This window comes from Odocoileus virginianus, chromosome 1 (genome assembly GCF_023699985.2).
Source record: "Odocoileus virginianus isolate 20LAN1187 ecotype Illinois chromosome 1, Ovbor_1.2, whole genome shotgun sequence".
NCBI classification, from domain to species: Eukaryota; Metazoa; Chordata; class Mammalia; order Artiodactyla; family Cervidae; genus Odocoileus; species Odocoileus virginianus.
This window is the reverse complement of record NC_069674.1, coordinates 19,355,731-19,376,107: the sequence shown is the minus strand read 5'-3', so window position 1 is coordinate 19,376,107 and position 20,377 is coordinate 19,355,731. Positions and strand designations below refer to the sequence as shown.

Sequence of the window (20,377 nt, the reverse complement as noted above, 5' to 3'; positions counted from 1 at the left end):
ATTTGAATCAAGACTCTGCCCATCCCCCAGCCCCAGCTCACTGATACTCTGCAGTGGAGGGCACAGGGTCCCCTCTCCCCCCAGATACCAGACAAAGGGCTATCATATACCAGGAGGAGCAGGGCACTAGAATTTCTTACTCTGTCTCCAGCTACCTATTGCTAAAGCTAAGTTCCAGGTAAGTGCAGCCAAGAGGTGGGGGCTCCTTCTTTCTATCCAGACCCCATTCTTGAAAATAAGGCTCTAGTTTGGATGCTACATCACTGAAAATATATTGGTCCTAACTGCCCCTATCTTGGCTAATAAAGTGTTAGTTCCACACTGGAAGAAGCACATAGAGAAGACCTGAGACTACTGCCCTACTCCCACCTACATCTTAGCTCTGAAAGTGGGGTACCACTGAAAGAAAAGTGCCACTGTCCCCCTCTCAGCATGACACCCCCGTTAGAAATTTTGCATAAGTGCAGCAAGATGGCAGAGTAGAAGGATGTGGAGCTCACCTCTCTTCACAAACACATCAAAAATAAAACCACCTGTGGAACAGTTCTCACAGAAAACCGACGAGAAACGGGCAGAAGACCTCTTATATTGTACAACCGAGGCTGCATGCACAGTAGAGCAGAAGCTGTCAGCACCTGCGTGTGGGGCGCGGGGACGGTGGCGAAAAGACCTTGTTGGCATGCACACCAAGTGGCCTCCCAGAACCGCACATCTCTAGCAGGCATCCCTAGGAGGAATACAGAGCGGCTCCTTTCCCTGTGAGAGTGATCTGGTCCTTCCCACCTCACACCCCAGCTTGGAGCTGGATGGGGGCTGGAGAGGCCCTGGGGGGCACTCCCACAGAGGCAGCCAGGGCCCCAGCAGCAGCAGAGGGACCTCCATTCCTGCAGCTACAGCACCCCAACCTCTCAGCCCCGGCCTAGAACTAGTCTGGGACAAACACAGCGGACAAGGGACACAACCTCGGGCTGCCTCTGGGCAGAACTGCAGGCAACTTCACTGGCGACCCACAGGTACGCTGTGACCACATGGGCCCCACTTGCTTCAGCACTCACCTCCTCTGGGACAGAGCACATAGTTAAGGGCAGCAGAGCCTTACTGAATGCAAGTGATCTGGAAGACAGAATAATGGAAATCACCCAATCAGAAGACAGAAAGCCAAATTGAGAGAAAAAAAAGAAAGCCATATACAAAAGCTATTGGATATTATAGAGTGCCTTCTCAGTCGTGTCTAACTCTTTGTGATCACATGGACTGTAGCCCATCAGGCTTCATCTGTCCGTGGAATTCTCCAGGCAAGAATACTGGAGTGGGTAGCCATTCCCTTCTCCAGGGGCTCTTTCTGACCCAGGGATCAAACCTACATCTCCTTAATTGCAGGCAGATTCTTTACAGTCTTAGCCACCAGAGAAGCCCCATGAAGAATGCCAGCCTATGCATAATTTTGGTACCAGAAGGATAATAGAGAAGAGGATCAAAACTGTTTTTAAAGATATTATGGCTGAAAATTTCCTAGAATCTAAAGAAGGAAACAGATATCCAGGTACAGGAAGCATAGAAGGTCCCAAAGAAGATAAACACAAGCAGACACAGACCAAGACATAGTTAAAATGGCAGAAGTTAAAGAGGATTCTCGAGGCAAGAGAAAAACAGTCAGTACATGGAAACCCCTATAAGGTTGATTTCTCTGCAAAAGCTGTGCAGGTCACAAGGGAGTGTCATGATATAGTCTAAGTCCTGAAAGAGAAAACCCTGCAACCTGGGACACTCCAGCCAGCAAGATTATCATTTAGAGTAGATGGAGAGAGAAAGAATTTTTCAGACAAGCAAAAAGTAAAAGAATACAGCAACACTAAGCCGAACCTAAAAGAGATACTGAGAGATCTTCTCTAGATAGAAAAGAAGCAAGTATCTATAGGAAAGGGGAAACAGGAAAGGCAAATATATAAAAAGATTGAACATTACTTAAGTTAGTACATAGATTAAAAGCAATCCAAAAAAATTGTAAAAGCAACTATAACTACAATTAGTGGTAAAAGGATAAGCATCAAAATATAAAATAGACCAAAATCACAAAATGTAGTGGAGGGGAATATAAAAATGTAGATCTTTTAGAATGTGTTTGAACTTGTATGACTATTCATTTAGAACGCATAAGATATAGTTATGGGTTAACACTTGAAAACCAAGGTAACCACACATCAAAAAGGTACAATAGATTCACAAAGACCAAAAAGAAAGGAACTCGAGCATAATACAGAAGAAAGCGATCAAACCACAAAAGGGAAAACCAAAAGAAGAAATAAATAACTATAAAAACTGGAAAACAAATGTTTAAAGTGGCAGTAAGTACATACTTTATTAATGATTTCTTTAAATGTCAGTGGACTGAATTCTATAATCAAAAGACTGACTGGCAGATTGAATAAAAATTACCACCTACAAGAGACTCACTTTAGGAGAAAAGATACAGATTAAAAGTGAGGGGATGGGAAAAGGCATTTCATGCAAATGGAAACAATAAGAAAGTGGGGCTAGCAATACTCATATCAGATAAAACAGACTTTAAAACAAGGCCATAAGGAAAAACAAAGGACATTATATAATGATAAAAGGAATAATATAAGTAGAAGATACTACACTTGTTAACATAAATATACTCAATACAGGACCACCTAAATATATAAAACGAGTATCAGCAGACAAAAAGGGAAAGACCTACAAGAATACAATAATAATAGTAGGAGACTTATTGGCATCAATGGACAGATCTTCTAGACAGAAAATCAGTAAGGCAACAGAGATGTTAGATGACACAACAGACCAGATAAAACATAGCTCCTAATGTCTTCCCAAAGTAAAAGACTTAGTTTGCAACAGATCCTGGAGAAATTCAAGCTTAACGCCATTCTCAAAAATTGAAATATAGAGAAAGGCGATTTGAAGAAGATTGGTAGTTCTTTGGAGATATGGACCAAACATGTAGGCTGGCTAGTTCACAGAGAGGATTGGGGGCAGGGGAACAGGTAGGAGGAGTCTAAGCAGGGTCAGTATAAATCTGAAACCCTGACCTGGCAAATTATCCCTTCAGAGGAACTCAGATTTGATTGAATTAGCCTGTAGAGCAATATATATCCCCAAGGCATTGCTAAAGCAATAGAGCTACCAGCTAGAAATTAGTGGAATTTAACTGCTGTGTATAGTCAGGGAAGGAGTCAGAGACTTCTGCCAAAACCACTGCACTCCCAGAGAGTGTGGTCAGGGATGGAAGGGGTAGGGGGAAAGATTAGTACCCTACCCAGAGATCAGAAGAACTGTCTAGTTAGGAAATAAGCCTGACAACCACAGATGAAGGACAATATCCCAAGTTGATGAGATAAAAAAAAAAAATCCTCCTTGGATCCCATCGGTCAATCCATAAAGCATCTGTTACCTGCAGAGAGCCCAGAAGTCAACCTGAGTACCAGCCTCAGGTTAGAAGATTTCTACTCAAATATTTCTGGTGTTAATAATAGTAATCCAGTGGGAAATCTAAGGTTAGCCATGACAAGTTCATCCAGCAGATACAGCAGCAAATACACTGCCATCTGCCAGATGTGGATTAACAGAATCTACTTTTCCGAGAACTTTTGAATTTTTCTTCTCACTTTTTAATAATCTTTGGTAAAAAGAGTGAACAGTATCATCTTAACTGAGGTTAATGCCTGAGGTCAAATTAAGCTCATGCTCTTCAACTGTTTTTTAAATGATTGCTTGTAAGATATCAATATATCCCCAAAAAAGTATTAAACTATTTTAGTAAGCTTTATTCCCTACCAGAATACTTTCAGTAATTAATCTTGCAGACTTTAACCAAAAACAAATAATTGTAGATTACTGTGATTAGAATTTATAGATCAATATGGCAGAAACCAACACAATATTGTAAAGCAGTTATCCTCCAATTAAAAATAAATATTTAAAAACAACAAAAAGAATTTATAGATCACATTCATAAAGGACACACTAGGAGTTGATCATAGCTCAGTTGGTAAAGAATCTGCCTGCAATGCAGGAGACCCACATTTGACTCCTGGGTTGGGAAGATCCCCTGGAGGGAGGAAATGGCAACCCACTCCAGTATTCTTGCCTAGACAATCCCATGGACAGAGGAGCCTGACAGGCTACAGTCCATAGGTTCGCAATAGTTGGACATGACTGAGCAGCTAAACCAGCCAACCAACCATAAGGACACTGGCCTGGTAATTTTCTATAAGATGAAGATAATAGTTTTATTATTGTTTATAGCCATATTTCAATCAAAGGAGGAAAGCTAAAAATGACAATGAATTCATCAAATCAAGTCTTATTACAAGTGAATTTTCTTCAGCCTAGTTTTACCCCTTGTCTCTCTAAATTCTTTATGATGATTATGTAATATTGCTACTTTTAACTTTGCTTAATTTTTTCTAGAATACTTCCTTATCTCTTTCCCTTCAATAATCAAGTTTTGATTTTTACAATTTCCTCCCACCTCCCATTTTCATGCTAATTATCTTTTTTTTTTTTTTGACTGCCATTCAATTTTATCTAAAAAGCAGCTTTCTTTTTAGTTCAACTCTCATATCCATACATGACTACTGGAAAAATCATAGCCTTGACTAGATGGACCTTTGTTGGCAAAGTAATATCTCTGCTTTTTAATATGCTGTCTAGGTTGGTCATAACTTTACTTCCAAGGAGAAAGCATCTTTTAATTTCATGGCTGCAGTCACCATCTGTGGTGATTTTGGAGCCCAAAAAAATAGTCTGCCACTGTTTCCCTATCATGATGTGATAGGATTGGATGCCATAATCTTCGTTTTCTGAATATTGAGCTTTAAGCTGACTTTTTCACTCTCTTTCACTTTCATCAAGAGGCTCTTTAGTTCTTCTTCACTTTCTACCATAAGGGTGATGGTATCTGCATATCTGAGGTTATTGATATTTCTCCCAGCGATCTTCCATTAGCGTTTCTCATGATGTACTCTGCATTTAAGTTAAATAAGCAGGGTGACAATATACAGCCTTGACATACTCCTTTTCCTATTTGGAACCAGTCTGTTGTTCCATGTCCAGTTCTAACTGTTGCTTCCTCACCTGCATACAGATTTCTCAAGAGGCAGGTCAGGTGGTCTGGTATTCCCATCTTTTTCAGAATTTTCCACAGTTTATTGTGATCCACACAGTCAAAAGCTTTGGCATAGTCAAGAAAGCAGAAACAGATGTTTTTCTGGAACTGTCTTGCTTTTCTGATGATCCAGCGGATGTTGGCAATTTGATCTCTGGTCCCTTTGCCTTTTCTAAAAGGCAGTTTGGAAGTTCACAATTCACGTATTATTGAAGCCTGGCTTGGAGAATTGAAACAGTTTGGAAGTTATCTAAAATGTTTTCAGCTTGCCTGGTGGCTCAGCTAGTAAAGAATCTATCTGCAATGTGGGAGACCAAGGTTTGATCCCTGGGTCCGGAAGATCCCCTGGAGAAGGGAAAGGCTACCCGCTCCAGTATTCGGGCCTGGAGAATTCCATAGACTGTATAGCCCATGGGGTCGCAAAGAGTTGGACACGACTAAGAGACTTGCAGAATGTTTTCACACTCACATGATGATTTGTGTATACTACTCAAGATGAGCAGTCACAATTCCACAGTGTTTTGTGTTTCTTTTAGTCCAGCTCGGTCAGACTGGCAAGGTATCTCCTTTCATGACACACAGACAGCAGTGTCATGCATATGGTCTTTCTTACTCTAAACCTTTTTTTACAAGCTATGAGAAATTATTTTTTCAACTTTCCTGTATAAACACAGTTTTGCAATTCCTTATACTTTTTCCATACAATTTTATATATTTTCATTCATTTTTTACTTCTCTTTATCTTTTTTTTTCCATTTATTTTTATTAGTTGGAGGCTAATTACTTTACAATATTGTAGTGGTTTTTGTCATACATTGACATGAATCAGCCATGGATTTACATGTATTCCCCATCCCGATCCCCCTTCCCACCTCCCTCTCCACCTGATTCCTCTGGGTCTTCCCAGTGCACCAGACCCAAGCACTTGTCTCATGCATCCCGCCTGGGTTGGTGATCTGTTTCACCCTAGATAATATACATGTTTCGATGCTGTTCCTTCAAAACATCCCACCCTCGCTTTCTCCCACAGAGTCCAAAAGTCTGTTCTGTACATCTGTGTCTTTTTCTGTTTTGCATATAGGGTTATCATTACCATCTTTCTAAATTCCATATATATGCGTTAGTATACTGTATTGGTCTTTACCTTTTTGGCTTACTTCACTCTGTATGATGGGCTCCAGTTTCATCCATCTCATTAGAACTGATTCAAATGAATTCTTTTTAATGGCTGAGTAATATTCCATGGTGTATATGTACCACAGCTTCCTTATCCATTCATCTGCTGATGGGCATCTAGGTTGCTTCCATGTCCTGGCTATTATAAACAGTGCTGCAATGAACAGTGGGGTGCATGTGTCTCTTTCAGATCTGGTTTCCTCGGTGTGTATGCCCAGAAGTGGGATTGCTGGGTCATATGGCAGTTCTAATTCCAGTTTTTTAAGAAATCTCCACACTGTTCTCCATAGCGGCTGTACTAGTTTGCATTCCCACCAACAGTGTAAGAGGGTTCCCTTTTCTCCACACCCTCTCCAGCATTTATTGCTTGTAGACTTTTGGATAGCAGCCATCCTGACTGGCGTGTAATGGTACCTCATTGTGGTTTTGATTTGCATTTCTCTGATAATGAGTGATGTTGAGCATCTTTTCATGTGTTTGTTAGCCATCTGTATGTCTTCTTTGGAGAAATGTCTGTTTAGTTCTTTGGCCCATTTTTTGATTGGGTCATTTATTTTTCTGGAATTGAGCTGCAGGAGTTGCTTATATATTTTTGAAATTAATCCTTTGTCTGTTGCTTCGTTTGCTATTATTTTCTCCCAATCTGAAGGCTGTCTTTTCACCTTGCTTATAGTTTCCTTTGTTGTGCAAAAGCTTTTAAGTTTAATTAGGTCCCATTTGTTTATTTTTGCTTTTATTTCCAGTATTCTGGGATGTGGGTCATAGAGGATCCTGCTGTGATTTATGTTGGAGAGTGTTTTGCCTATGTTCTTCTCTAGGAGTTTTATAGTCTCTGGTCTTACATTTAGATCTTTAATCCATTTTGAGTTTATTTTTGTGTATGGTGTTAGAAAGTGTTCTGGTTTTATTCTTTTACAAGTGGTTGACCAGTTTTCCCAGCACCACTTGTCTTTATCTTTAATCTTATTAAGCAAATGAAATTATAAAGCATACACTTTTTGTCTCTTTCTCATCCTATAAGTTCTACACGAAGTAAAAAAAAAAATTTAAACTCCCTTTAATGCCAAAATACAGTATTTAACATTTTCTTCTGCCATTGGCGGAGAAGAAAAGTAGTATTGTGAAAGACACTAGAAGGTACTGATTTAAAAGATTATTTTTGTCCAGTCTAAATCTATGAGAATAAAATGAGAAATGTTGAAAATTACCATAAATTGTAGAAAATATACCTCATTTTCATGTTTATAATATAGTACTATTTTCCTTCTGGTTCTATGTTCCATTAGGTTTGTGATAAAGGACATTTAGTTCAAAGACACAAAGAATCAGTTTCTGATGTGACAGGTAATGTTCTGCTTTTACCCTTTGATAAATGATTAATTCCTCAAACACTTTTTTGCACTACAACTTTACTGTGCTTTGTGCTCGGGATATTAAGAATATATTGTACTGTTTCTTACACCTTAGGAACTCATCATTTAATAGGGGGAGACAGACAAACAAGTTAAGTGCAGTGTTAACAGGTGCAGTGCCTGCAGTCTGGACAGGGTGCCTAGGAAGCACACTGAGGGTTGGGCTGAGTGGCCCACATACTTGAAAGAGAGCCCTCATTTGAAAGGTTTTTCCCCAAACAGAATATAGGGGTTTGTGTTTAAAAAACATCATGGTCCTTTTGTTTCATAAATTAATAAAGGATGGGCCAAGAGAGAAATTAAATTTTGGACTACTCATTTGCTTCTGTGAGAATCTGCTAAGTCTGATATAGATATAAATCTCTAAGAAAAAAATACCAGAAATGTTAGAGATTCAGAGATTTATATTCTGTTTTTTTTTCTTAATTTTTATCTCATTATCTTGAGGTCCTTTGGAAAATATTCATGCAATTTAAACATTTTAATTTCATCTAAAATAGTTCTTTAATTTTACGTTGAATATTTTTTAATACATTCACACCACACTTATTTTGAAAAAGGATCTCGGGTGATGACTAAAAGCATGTGTACATGCTTCCCTGGTGGCTCAGACAGTAAGGATCTGCCTGCGATGCCAGAGACCGGGGTTCCATCCCTGGGTCGGAAGATGCCCTGGAGGAGGGCATGGCAACGCACTCCAGTGTCTTGCCTGGAGAAACCCATGGACAGGGGAGCCTGGCGGGCTACAGTCCATGGGGTTGCAAACAACTGAACAACTAAGCACAGCCCAGCATGAATGTACATAAATCCATTTAGTTTATGATGCGATTGTGGTTATTCAGTCGCTAAGTTGTGTCCAACTCTGCAACCCCATGGACTGCAGCACTCCAGTGCCATCTCTCACTATGTCCCACTGTGATGCAGCAGGATAATTAAAAATAGAAATGGAAATAAAAACCACACCTAAGAGGGAATTCTGTTATAATTAAGATGGTTACTTCATTGAACTTTAAATTCTTTCTCGTAGTAATAAGCCAAGAAAAACTGTCACTTTTGCCATGTAACTTTTATATATTCTTCTTTTAAATTTAATGTCAGAATTTAAAAATAAAGAACATATTTAGAATACTTATTTTAGACATTTTTTCTATACATGTACATTCCATGTTAATCACACAGACTAATCTTCAGGGTTTTTTTGGCAAGATTTAAATGTTTTCATTTAAAATCACAGTGTATTATTAACTTCTGTCAATGTTAATAAATGGTGGCAAAGTATTTCATTGTATTAGTGAACCTTAATTCATTTAGATACCCTCCATTGTTAAAATTTTATTTTGATCATGTTTTTTTCTATCATAAACAATGAAGACTTTTTAATTCACTATTTGTATATAATTATTTATCTGTAATAGATTCCTAGAAAGGAACTGCTCACCCAAACAGTAGGAATATTTTTTAGACCTTACCTATAAATAGAGTCGAACACGACTGAGCGACTGAACCGAACTGAACTGATAAATATCTAAAATGCAACAAAATTCATAAGATATGAGAACTGTTTGTATTAATTTCATTGAGCTAAACTACTATTTACACATTATTTGCTAGCATACTAGCATTTTCATTTATAAAAAGATAAAAATGCGAAATATAAGTCAACGAGCTGTTTTCTTGCTGCTAATGGACTTTTACCATCTTTTCTAGATACAAGGCCTTCTATATCAGATGACTGTATATTTGATTATTTCAGAAGACAGCTCCCTAACCAAGGTTTGTAAGATGGGAATATAGACAGTAATGAGAGTCTCCTATCATCTGAATGTGAGCTATTTAATAATATGTATCTGGTCACGATTTACACATAAGAAACTAGAAGATTATCTTCAAATCAGATTGCCAAAGAACAGTTCACCTTCCCAGAAATTCTGTATCTCAAATTTTGATTTTTCTAACTCTAGAAATATATAGAAGATAGTAGAACTTCCTTATATGTCAATTTGATTTCCAGTAATTTTACCAACTCGGAAACAAAAAGACCATTCATCTCATTGTCTAATCTTTTCATTCCCATCTCACCGAATCTTAAAGCAGAGAGAAGCCTTGAAAGTTCCCTACTCTCACCTCCTACAGATGACAGGACCCAAGCACATGCAACCTTTGACTGACAACACTTGGTGACAAGCAGTTTACCAAACTGCAGTTGATTCATTCCACTGCTTGAGAGCAATGCTCTTTTTATGTTGAGTTTAAAGCACATGTCCCTGTAAATTTTAACTCACCTCTTTAACAACATAGAGCAAAAAAAAAAAGAAGAAACTTTAAAGGTAAACATTTCTGATCAACTCATTTTCCCTAATCCTCCTTGCTTATTAAGAACAAATGTATTGCCTCTTCCACATGACAGATCATAAATATTTTTTAAAGCTATTATTTATTTACCTGAAATTTTCCTTTCCTTTCTTTCAGCCATCCATAATATGATTCAAGTCCTTTTACTATCATATTTTACTCTTTTCTGTCACTACTCAAGCTTGAAGGAAACTGAACACAGTATTGCAGATGTCATCTAACCAGGACAGTCATTCCTTGGTATTTGAGGGGGAACTGGTTCCAGGAACCCCACAGAGACCAAAATCTGAGGATGCTCAAGTCCCTTATGTAAAATGGCACAGTATTTGCATACAATCCATGCGTATCCTTCAGTAGCTCTAGATTAATATAATACTTAATACAGTGTAAATGCTATGTAAACAGTTGCCAGTGCACAGCAAATTCAGGTTTTGCTTTTGAGAACTTCTTGAAATTTTTTTCCTACTATTTTGATCCACAGTTGGTTGAATGCAGATGTGGAACCCACAGATACGGATGCCTAACAATACACAATAAATTGTCTTTCTCATTTGCTTCTTTCTAGATACCAGATTCACATTAATGCAGTCTAAGATTACACATGTTCTTTTGAAAATTATCCTAAAATACTGACACGCTGGACTCACAAACACTCAAACCTATAAAGTTTTATTTTGATACTGCCACTATGTCTCCTCCATTCTCTTCAAGCTTCAGTTTTGGTCTGGTATTTTGGTCTCGTGTACGGAGTCTTAAATTTATTCTTATTAAACTAAGTCTTCTTCGATTCAGCCTTTCATGAACTCGTTCTTGATTATGTCACATTGTTGTACCACACACACATGTATATACTTTATACACACACACATTATCTATACATATATCTGACCTCTGGTCAAAGCTTCAGCCCCTTATATTTAACTATCTGCTATGTATCTTCACATAAATGTCCCTCACAGCCAAATTCTAATTCATCTAATCCCACACTGCATGCTGTTCCTTGTGTATTCACTGTATCTTTGGTAACAAGTATATCTATGTAATACCAAGCTAGAAAGCTGATAAGTTATCTTTTTTCTTCTTTCATTTCCACCACTCATATTTAGAGAGTCACTGAATCCAATTGATTTTACCTCATAATCCCTTTTATCTTCATCTTAACTACCATCATTCTTTTCAGACTCATCACATATTTATCAGAAGCACTTTAGTTTCTAAGTGGTCTCCTTGCCATCTTTGTGTGTGTGTGTGTGTGTGTTAAGTTGCTTCAGTCATGTCTGACTCTATGCAACCCCATGGACTGTAACCAACCATGCTTCTCTGTCCATGGAATTCTCCAGGCAGGAATACTGGAGTGAATTGCCACGCCCTCCTCCAGGGGAATCTTCCCGACCCAGGGATCGAACTCGGGTCTCCTGCATTGTTTCCCTGATGAGCCACAAAGACATAAAAGCCAGTACTGTCATCCTAATTCTACCTTTCATACTACCATAAAGTAATATATCAAAAACAGAAATCTGATTAATACCACTGTCTAAAATAAAGCCTGTCAGTAATTCCCAGTTTTCTAACAGTGGTTGAAGTTGGCACAGTCCTGAGATTTAAATTTGTTCTAGGCTTTCTCTGTTCAATTTTTTTAACTTTTAATTTTTAAATAATTTCAAAAAGTACAAAGAACTATATCTATCTACCTATCTAGCTATATTTCCCCCAAGTCCATTTTTTTTAATAAATATCATGCTCCTTTATTGCTAAAGAACTTCAGCATTTATTTTCCAAGAACAAGAATAGTCTCTTAAGGAAATTCAACTTTGATACAATACTATTTTGTATCAGACTGTACTTAAGTTTCGCCAAATGTACCAGTGTCCATTAGAGCAAAACTTCTCCCTGATTCAGTTTCATGGATTGCATTTAAATGCCATATCCATTGATTCTCTTTTAATTTGGAGCATGTACTCACTTCTTCCCTGTCACTCACAGCACTGGCATTGTGAAGATTATGAGCCAGTTGTCTTACGGAATATGTGGTTTTAAAATTTTAGAATTATCTGGGGAGCTTATGATAATCCCAGCTTTGAATTCTAAGCTGGCATTTGTTGTTGACTCCCAAATCTGCATTTTTAATAAGGCACCATAGATAATTCTGATGTTAGTAATCTGCAGACCACACTTGAACTCATCACACTGGGAGCTATAGTGAGAATCAGAGGGAGGCCAAGCACCAACTGGCCCATCCAACCCTTATTCATCCTGAGTGGCTTTCATGTACAATTTTTCTTTCAATAATGGTCTGTTGTTTAAAAAAAAGAAATTTCACAACCACTTGCCGCAGCAGAGGAACCAGGTTGCCTATTATGACATGCAGGACTTCCAGTGAGCAGGCCCCCGGCTGCCTCTCCAGTTTTACCTCTTGCCATCCTCTGCCTTGCCTTTACTCTTCGGCAATGGTGACCTTTTTTGTAGCCTCAAGAAACATCAGTCTTCTCACCTTGTTGCCGTTGCTTACATTGTCTTCTCTGGCTGAAACATATTCTCCCTCCCTCTCCAACAAGATGAGCTGCTTATTACTTAAGGAAGTGTAACAAGATGCATATACAGTTCATTAAAGTAAAAGTGAAATAGAATGAGTGATATGCATGAATTATGTCCTCAAAGAAGGGGATGTAATCCAGCCTGGAAATCCCAGGGAATGTTTTCTTGAAGGAACTGATCCTTAAATAAACATGATTATGATGGATGATGGATGGAATCTTTAGGCATTTAGCAGCAAGAGGAGACTCACTTCCTTGAATTCTTAAAAGGTTAGTGTCAGTGGTTTTGTGATCTTAGTTATATGGAGATTCTTTTCTTACTTGAGATGTAACATGTCTGGGGCTGAAGATGAGTACTAGTGTTTATTCTCCCCCTGTCTGATCAGAAGAAACTCTACTTGATAGAAAAGACAGGCGCAGCAGAGGAGCTGAGGGAGTCTGCTCTTTGTCTTCCAGGAGTATTTTAAATAACACCAGCAGAACAAATCTGAACCTCAGTTGACATATTTTCATTCTGAATATAGCTAAGTAAAATTTTGCTGATACTATTCTCTGTGTCTTAGTCACTCTGTTTTATAATCATCCTTTGTTACATAATCTCCTTTTCCTCTTTGTTCATGTTTCTTTAAAAATCTGGTGATTATCTGCTTTGCAGAGGTCTCAAGTTATACTAGTCAGTGACTGTGCTAGAGACTGGGCTACAGTATGTAGTTTGTTCTCAAGAAGCAAAGAGAGTTTGACAAACACACAGAGACAATAGAAACAGTGGGATAAGTGCTACTCACTGTGCTATGGTATTATACAGTTGTCTGGGGATGAAGGAGTATCAGAAAGTTTCTCTGAAAAGGTAATTATAAGGGGTCCGGGGGCCTAATAAATAAATAGCACTTCTTCTTTACCTTTGTATCTATTAAAAATTAAGACAAAATAGTAGGACCAAATTCTAGCAAACTGAGTCCAGAACATATAAAAAAGATTATACATAGTGACCAGGAAGGATTTATTCTGGAAAAGCAAGGTTGGTTTAACATAAAAAAATTATCCACCTCTGAGAGTAATGAAAATAAAAACAAAATAAACAAATGGGACCTTATCAAACTTAAAAGCTTTTGCACAGCAAAGGAAGCCATTAAAAACAAAACAAAAACACACAGAATGGGAGAAAATATTTGCAAACAAAACAATCAACAAGGGATTAATCTCCAAAGTATACAAACAACTCATGCAGCTCAATTAAAAAAAAAAAACCACCCAATCAGAAAATGGGCAGAAGATCTACATAGACATTCGTAAGACATACAGATGGCCAAGAGGCACATGAAACGAAGCTCAACATCACTAACTGAGAAATGCAAATCAAAACTACAGTGAGGTACCGCCTCCCACTGGTTAGAATACCCATCACCAAAAAAATCTACAAATGCTGCAGAGGGTGTTGAGAAAAGGGAACCCTCCTACACTGTTAGCAGGAGTAAATGGTACAGTCACTATGCATAACAGTACAGAGGAAACTTGAAAAACTAAAAACAGAGCTACCATATGATCCAGCAATCTCACTCCTGGGCATATATCCAGAGAAAGCCATAATTTGAAAGGATAACATGCACCCTAGTGCTCACTGCAGCACTGTTTACAATAGCCAGGACACAGAAGCAACCTAAATGGCCATCAGTTGAGAAACAGATGAAGAAGATGTGGTTCAGTTCAGTCGCTCAGTCGTGTCCGACTCTGTGCGACCCCATGAATCGAAGCACACCAGGCCTCCCTGTCCATCACCAACTCCCAGAGTTTACTCAAACTCATGTCCATCGAGTCGGTGATGCCGTCCAACCATCTCATCCTCTGTCGTCCCCTTCTCCTCCTGCCCCCAATCCCTCCCAGCATCAGGGTCTTTTCCAATGAGTCAACTCTTTGCATGAGGTGGCCAAAGTATTGGAGTTTCAGCTTCAGCATCAGTCCCTCCAATGAACACCCAGGACTAATCTCCTTTACGATGGACTGGTTGAATCTCCTTGCAGTCCAAGGGACTCAAGAGTCTTCTCCAACACCACAGTTTAAAAGCGTCAATTCTTTGGTGCTCAGCTTTCTTCACAGTCCAGCTCTCACTGGAAAAACCATAGCCTTGACTAGACAGACCTTTGTTGGCAAAGTAATGTCTCTGCTTTTTAATATGCAATCTAGGTTGGTCATAACTTTCCTTCCAAGGAGTAAGCGTCTTTTAATTTCATGGCTGCAATCACCATCTGCAGTGATTTTGGAGCCCCAAAAAATAAAAGTCTGCCACTGTTTCCACTGTTTCCCCATCTATTTTCCATGAAGTGATGGGACCAGATGCCATGATCTTAGTTTTCTGAATGTTGAGCTTTAAGCCAACTTTTCCACTCTCCTCTTTCACTTTCATCAAGAGGCTTTTTAGTTCCTCTTCACTTTCAGCCCAGCGTTTCTCATGATGTGCCCTGCATACAAGTTAAATAAGTAGGGTAACAATATACAGCCTTGACATACTCCTTTCCTATTTGGAACCACTCTCTTGTTCCATGTCCAGTTCTAACTGTTGCTTCCTGACCTACATACAGGTTTCTCAAGAGGTGGGTCAGGTGGTTTGGTAGTCCCATCACTTTCAGAATTTTCCACAGTTTATTGTGATCCACCCAGTCAAAGGCTTTGGCATAGTCAAGAAAGCAGAAATAGATGTTTTTCCGGAACACTCTTGCTTTTTTGATGATCCAGTGGATGTTCGCAATTTGACCTCTGGTTCCTCTGCCTTTTCTAAAACCAGTTTGAACATCTGGAAGTTCTCGGTTCACGTATTGCTGAAGCCTGGCTTGGAGAATTTTGAGCATTACTTTACTAGCATGTGAGATGAGTGCAATTGTGTGGTAGTTTGAGCATTCTTTGGGATTGCCTTTCTTTGGGATTGGAATGAAAACTGACCTTTTCCAGTCCTGTGGCCACTGCTGAGTTTTCCAAATTTGCTGGCATATTGAGTGCAGCACTTTCACAGCATCATCTTTCAGGATTTGAAATAACTCAACTGGAATTCCATCACCTCCACTAGCTTTGTTCATAGTGATGCTTTCTAAGGCTCACCTGACTTCACATTCCAGGATGTCTGGCTCTAGGTGGGTGACCACACCATCGTGATTATCTGGGTCGTGAAGATCTTTTTTGTATAGTCCTTCTGTGTATTCTTGCCACCTCTTCTTAATATCTTCTGCTTCTGTTCAGTCCATACCATTTCTGTCCTATATCGAACCCATCCTTGCATGAAATGTTCCCTTGGTATCTCTAATTTTCTTGAAGAGATCTCTAGTCTTTCCCATTCTGTTGTTTTCCTCTATTTCTTTGCATTGATCTGAGGAGGGCTTTCTTATCTCTCCTTGCTATTCTTTGGAACATATCCACAATAGAATATTGGCCGTAAAAAGAACAAAATAATGCCATTGGCAGTGACATAGATGGACCTAAGATTGTCATACTGAGTGAAGTGGGTCAGACTGAGAAAGGCAGATATCATATGATATCGCTTGTGTTTATGTGTGCACATGTGTGTGTGGGAGTGTGTCTGTGCTTAGTCGTTCAGCTGTGACTGACTCTTTGCAACCCCATGGACTGTAGCCCACCAGGCTCTGACCATGGGATTTTCCAGGCAAGAATACTCAAGTGGGTTGCCATTTTCTACTCCAGGGGATCTTCCCAACCCAAGGATCAAACATGCATCTCTTGCATTGGCAGGAGGATTCTTTACCAATTGTGCCACCTGGGAATCCCCAATATCGCTTATATGTGAAATCTTTGTTTAAAAAAATGGTACAAGTGAAACTACTTATAAAAGAGAAATAAGAGTCACAGATGTGGGAAACAAACTTATGCTTACAAGGGGGAAGGGGGAAGGGGAAGGGATAAACTGGGAGATTGGGATTGACATATACACATGACTATATATGAAATAACTAATAAAAAACCTGCTGCTTAGCACAGGGAACTCTCTTTAGCACTCTGTAATGACCTATATGGCAACAGGATCTTAAGAAAGAGTGGATATACATATAATTGATTCGCTTTGCTGTAAAGCAGAAACCAATACAACATTGTTAAATCAACTTTTGTTGTTGTTGTTTAGTCACTAAGTTGTGTCCAACTCTTTGTGACCCTGTGGACTGTAGCCCACCAGGCTCCTCTGTCCATGGGATTTCCCAGACATGAATACTGGAGTGGGTTGCCATTTCTTTCTACAGGGTATTTTCCTGACCCAGGAACTGAATCTGCGTCTCCTGCATGGCAGACGGATTCTTTTTTTTTTAATTAGAGGCTAATTACTTTACAATATTGTGGTGGTTTTTGCCATACATTGACATGAATCAGCCATGGGTGTACAAGTGTCCCCCATCCTGAACCCCCCCCACCTCCCTCCCCATCCCATCCCTCAGGGTTGTCCCAGTGCACTGGCTTTGAATGCCCTGTTTCGTGCATTGAACTTGGACTGGTGATCTATTTCATATATGGTAACACACATGTTTTAATGCTATTCTCTCAAATCATCCCACCCTCGCCTTCCACAGAGTCCAAAAGTCTGTTCTTTATATCTGTGTCTCTTTTGCTGTCTCGCATATAGGGTCATCATTACCATCTTTCTAAATTCTATATATATGCCTTAATATACTGTATTGGTGTTTTTCTTTCTGACTTACTTCACTCTAATAGGCTCCAGTTTCATCCACCTCATTAGAACTGATTCAACTGTGTTCTTTTTGATAGCTGAGTAATATTCCATTGTGTATATGTACCACAGCTTTCTTATCCATTCTGGCAGATGAATTCTTTACCACTGAGCCACCCAATAAAAATTTTTTAAAAATTAAAGAATGTAATATACATATTAATAGGCTAGAGAACAAAATGCACACAATCATCTCAGTAAATGCAGAGATAATGTCTGGCAAAATTCAACATCTTCCATGATGTTTAAAAAAAACAATGATACCAGACTAGAAGTAGATGAGATGTTCCTCAACCTGATAAAAACCATCTATGAAAATCCCACAGCTAATGTTATAGATGATGGTACAAGACTGAATGCTTTCCCCCCAAGATCAGGACCAAGATAGGGGTGTCTGCTCTCAATATTTCTAATCAACATAATGGAGGTTTAGGCATGGCAATCTGGGAAGAATAAATGCAAGGCATCCAGACTGCAAAGAAATAAAACTACCTCTATTTGCAGTACACATGATCTTATATACAGAAAATCCTAAGGAATACACGCACACATACATACATACACACACGCACACACAAAACCTACTGAAGCTAATGAGTTTGGCAAGGTTGCAAGATAAAAAATATGCAGAATTGTAATGGGTGAGGTATATGGTATGTGAATTAGATTTTAATAAATCTGTTATAAAAAATCAATTGTACTTTTGTATACTAGCAGTGAACACAGTATAAGTGAAATCAAGAAAATTCTATTTAGAAAACATAAAAAGAATACAATGCTTCAGTTAGTCAGTCAGTTCAGTTGCTCAGTCATGTCCAACCCTTTGCAACCCCATGAATCGCAGCACGCCAGGCCTCCCTGTCCATCACAAACTCCTTAGGAGTAATTTAATAAAAGTGGTATAATACTTGAAAACTGAAAACTAGAAAACTGTTGAAATATATTAAAGGTGATTTAAATAAGTGGAAAGATTCCCCCATGTTCATACATAAGAATACTTAAGTTAAGATGGCAATATTCACCAAATTGATACACAGACTCAGTGCAATCCTATCGAAATCTCAGCAGAAACAAAAATTAACAAGCTAAACCTAAAATGCAGTGGTAATATAAAAGGCCAGAATAACCAAGACAATTTTCAAAAAAGAAGAACAAAGTTCACAAACTCATACTTTCCATTTTCAAAACTTACTACCAAGCTGCAGCAATTATAACAGTGCAGCAATGGCATAAGGGTAGATACAGAGATCAAAGAAGTAGAATTGAGAATGCAGAAGTGAACCCTTACATTTATTGTCAACTGAGTTTCAACAAAGGTGCCAAGACAATTCAATAAAGAAAAAATAGCCTTAAAAATGGTACTGAGACAACTAGATATGCACATGCAAAAGAATGAAGTGGGTGGTGGGGCTTATTCCTTACACCATACACACAAATTAATTCAAAATGGATGACCCATATGTAAGAGCTAAAACTACTCTTCAAAGAAAAGATAGGCATACGATGTAAACTTAGTAAGGGACTTGCTCATTTTAGCTCCAACATGTAAAGGACTGGATTTGGAGAGTAGACCTTTGTTATGGAGAATGTTCTGGATATATTTTACTCTTCTTCCATCTGCCCAGTCAGCCCCCTCCCACTGAAAGGTAAGGGGAAAAAAGCCAAGAAATACTTATTAGGGTCACAGCCCAGGGACACAGACCCACTAAAAGACCAAGATTTCAAAAGATTACAGGATGTTTCCTTTCCCCCATGCCTTACCACCACAACAACATGACTCCAGTATAGTAACAATGGTTTACAGCTGAAAGAGCTGCAAGCAAGACATATATTCTATCTGATAAGTAGTTCTTAGGGAACCCCAAAGAGAACAGGATAGACAAAAACAAGGCTATTGTAGGAATTCCAAGTCTCTGGCAACAGCTAATATAGCAAACATTAAACATACTCATGGTAAATATGAAAAAAGTAAGCATTAAACTTGCCAACATCTGTTGGCAAATTAAAATTCCCAACATCCATTGGATCATGGAAAAAGCAAGAGAGTTCCAGAAAAACATCTATTTCTGCCTTATTGACTATGCCAAAGCTTTTGACTGTGTGGATCACCACAAAGTGTGGAAAATTCAGAAAGATATTTGAATAACAGACCACCTGACCTGCCTCTTGAGAAACCTGTATGCAGGTCAGGAAGCAACAGTTAGAACTGGACACGAAACAACAGACTGGTTCCAAATAGGAAAAGGAATGTGTCAAGGCTGTATATTGTCACCCTACTTATTTAACTTATATGTAGTGTACAACATGAGAAATGCTGGGCTGGATGAAGCACAAGCTGGAATCAAGATTGCTGGGAGAAATATCGATAACCTCAGATATGCAGATGACACCACCCTTATGGCAGAAAGTGAAAAAGAACTAAAGAGCCTCTTGATGAAAATGAAAGAGGAGACTGAAAAAGTTGGCTCAAAGCTCAACATTCAGAAAATTAAGATCATGGCATCCAGTCCCATCACTTCATGGCAAACAGATGGGGAAACAGTGGAAACAGTGGCAGACTTTATTTGGGGGGGGGGCTCCAAAATCACTGTAGATGGTGACTGCAGTCATGAAATTAAAAGACGCTTGCTCCTTGGAAGAAAAGTTATGACCAACCTAGGCAGCGTATTAAAAAGCAGAGACATTATTTTGCCAACAAAGGTCCGTCTAGTCAAGGCTATGGTTTTTCCAGTAGTCCTGTATGGATGTGAGAGTTGGACTATAAAGAAAGCTGAGCGCTGAGGAACTGATGCTTTTGGTGTTGGAGAAGACTCTTGAGAGTCCCTTGGACTGCAAGGAGATTCAACCAGTCCATCTTAAAGGAGATCAGTCCTGAGTGTTCATTGGAAGGACTGATATTGAAGCTGAAACTTCAATACTTTGGCCACCTTATGTGAAGAACTGACTCATTGGAAAAGACCCTGATGCTGGGAAAGATTGAAGGCAGGAGGAGAAGGGGATGACAGAGGACGAGATGGTTGGATGGCATCGCCGA

General features: G+C 38.9%; 1 protein-coding gene and 1 long non-coding RNA gene across 20 annotated transcripts in view; one reads left to right on the top strand and one right to left on the bottom strand.

Moving 5' to 3' along the window:
- LOC110128968 (uncharacterized) overlaps window positions 1-20,377 on the bottom strand; it is a 65,888-nt gene that overhangs the window by 15,057 nt on the left and 30,454 nt on the right. For all 3 annotated transcript variants that reach the window (XR_011486876.1, XR_011486877.1, XR_002311334.2), the window contains exon 2: window positions 963-1,113. This is a non-coding gene — a long non-coding RNA (uncharacterized lncRNA). The remainder of the gene's footprint in view (window positions 1-962; window positions 1,114-20,377) is intronic.
- The window catches only part of AGBL3 (AGBL carboxypeptidase 3), a 109,011-nt gene that overhangs the window by 59,194 nt on the left and 29,440 nt on the right, over window positions 1-20,377 (top strand). For 11 of the 17 annotated variants that reach the window (XM_020880033.2, XM_070465418.1, XM_070465403.1 and 8 more), the window contains 2 exons: window positions 7,612-7,669; window positions 9,445-9,510. The exons of 1 other annotated variant lie outside the window; for it this stretch is intronic. In XM_020880033.2, the coding sequence (XP_020735692.2) occupies window positions 7,612-7,669; window positions 9,445-9,510 (124 nt within the window). Of the gene's footprint in view, window positions 1-7,611; window positions 7,670-9,444; window positions 9,511-9,828; window positions 17,873-20,377 lie in introns of those variants that run through there. 5 more of the 17 variants (XM_070465439.1, XM_070465433.1, XM_070465451.1 and 2 more) reach the window with 5 other exon arrangements.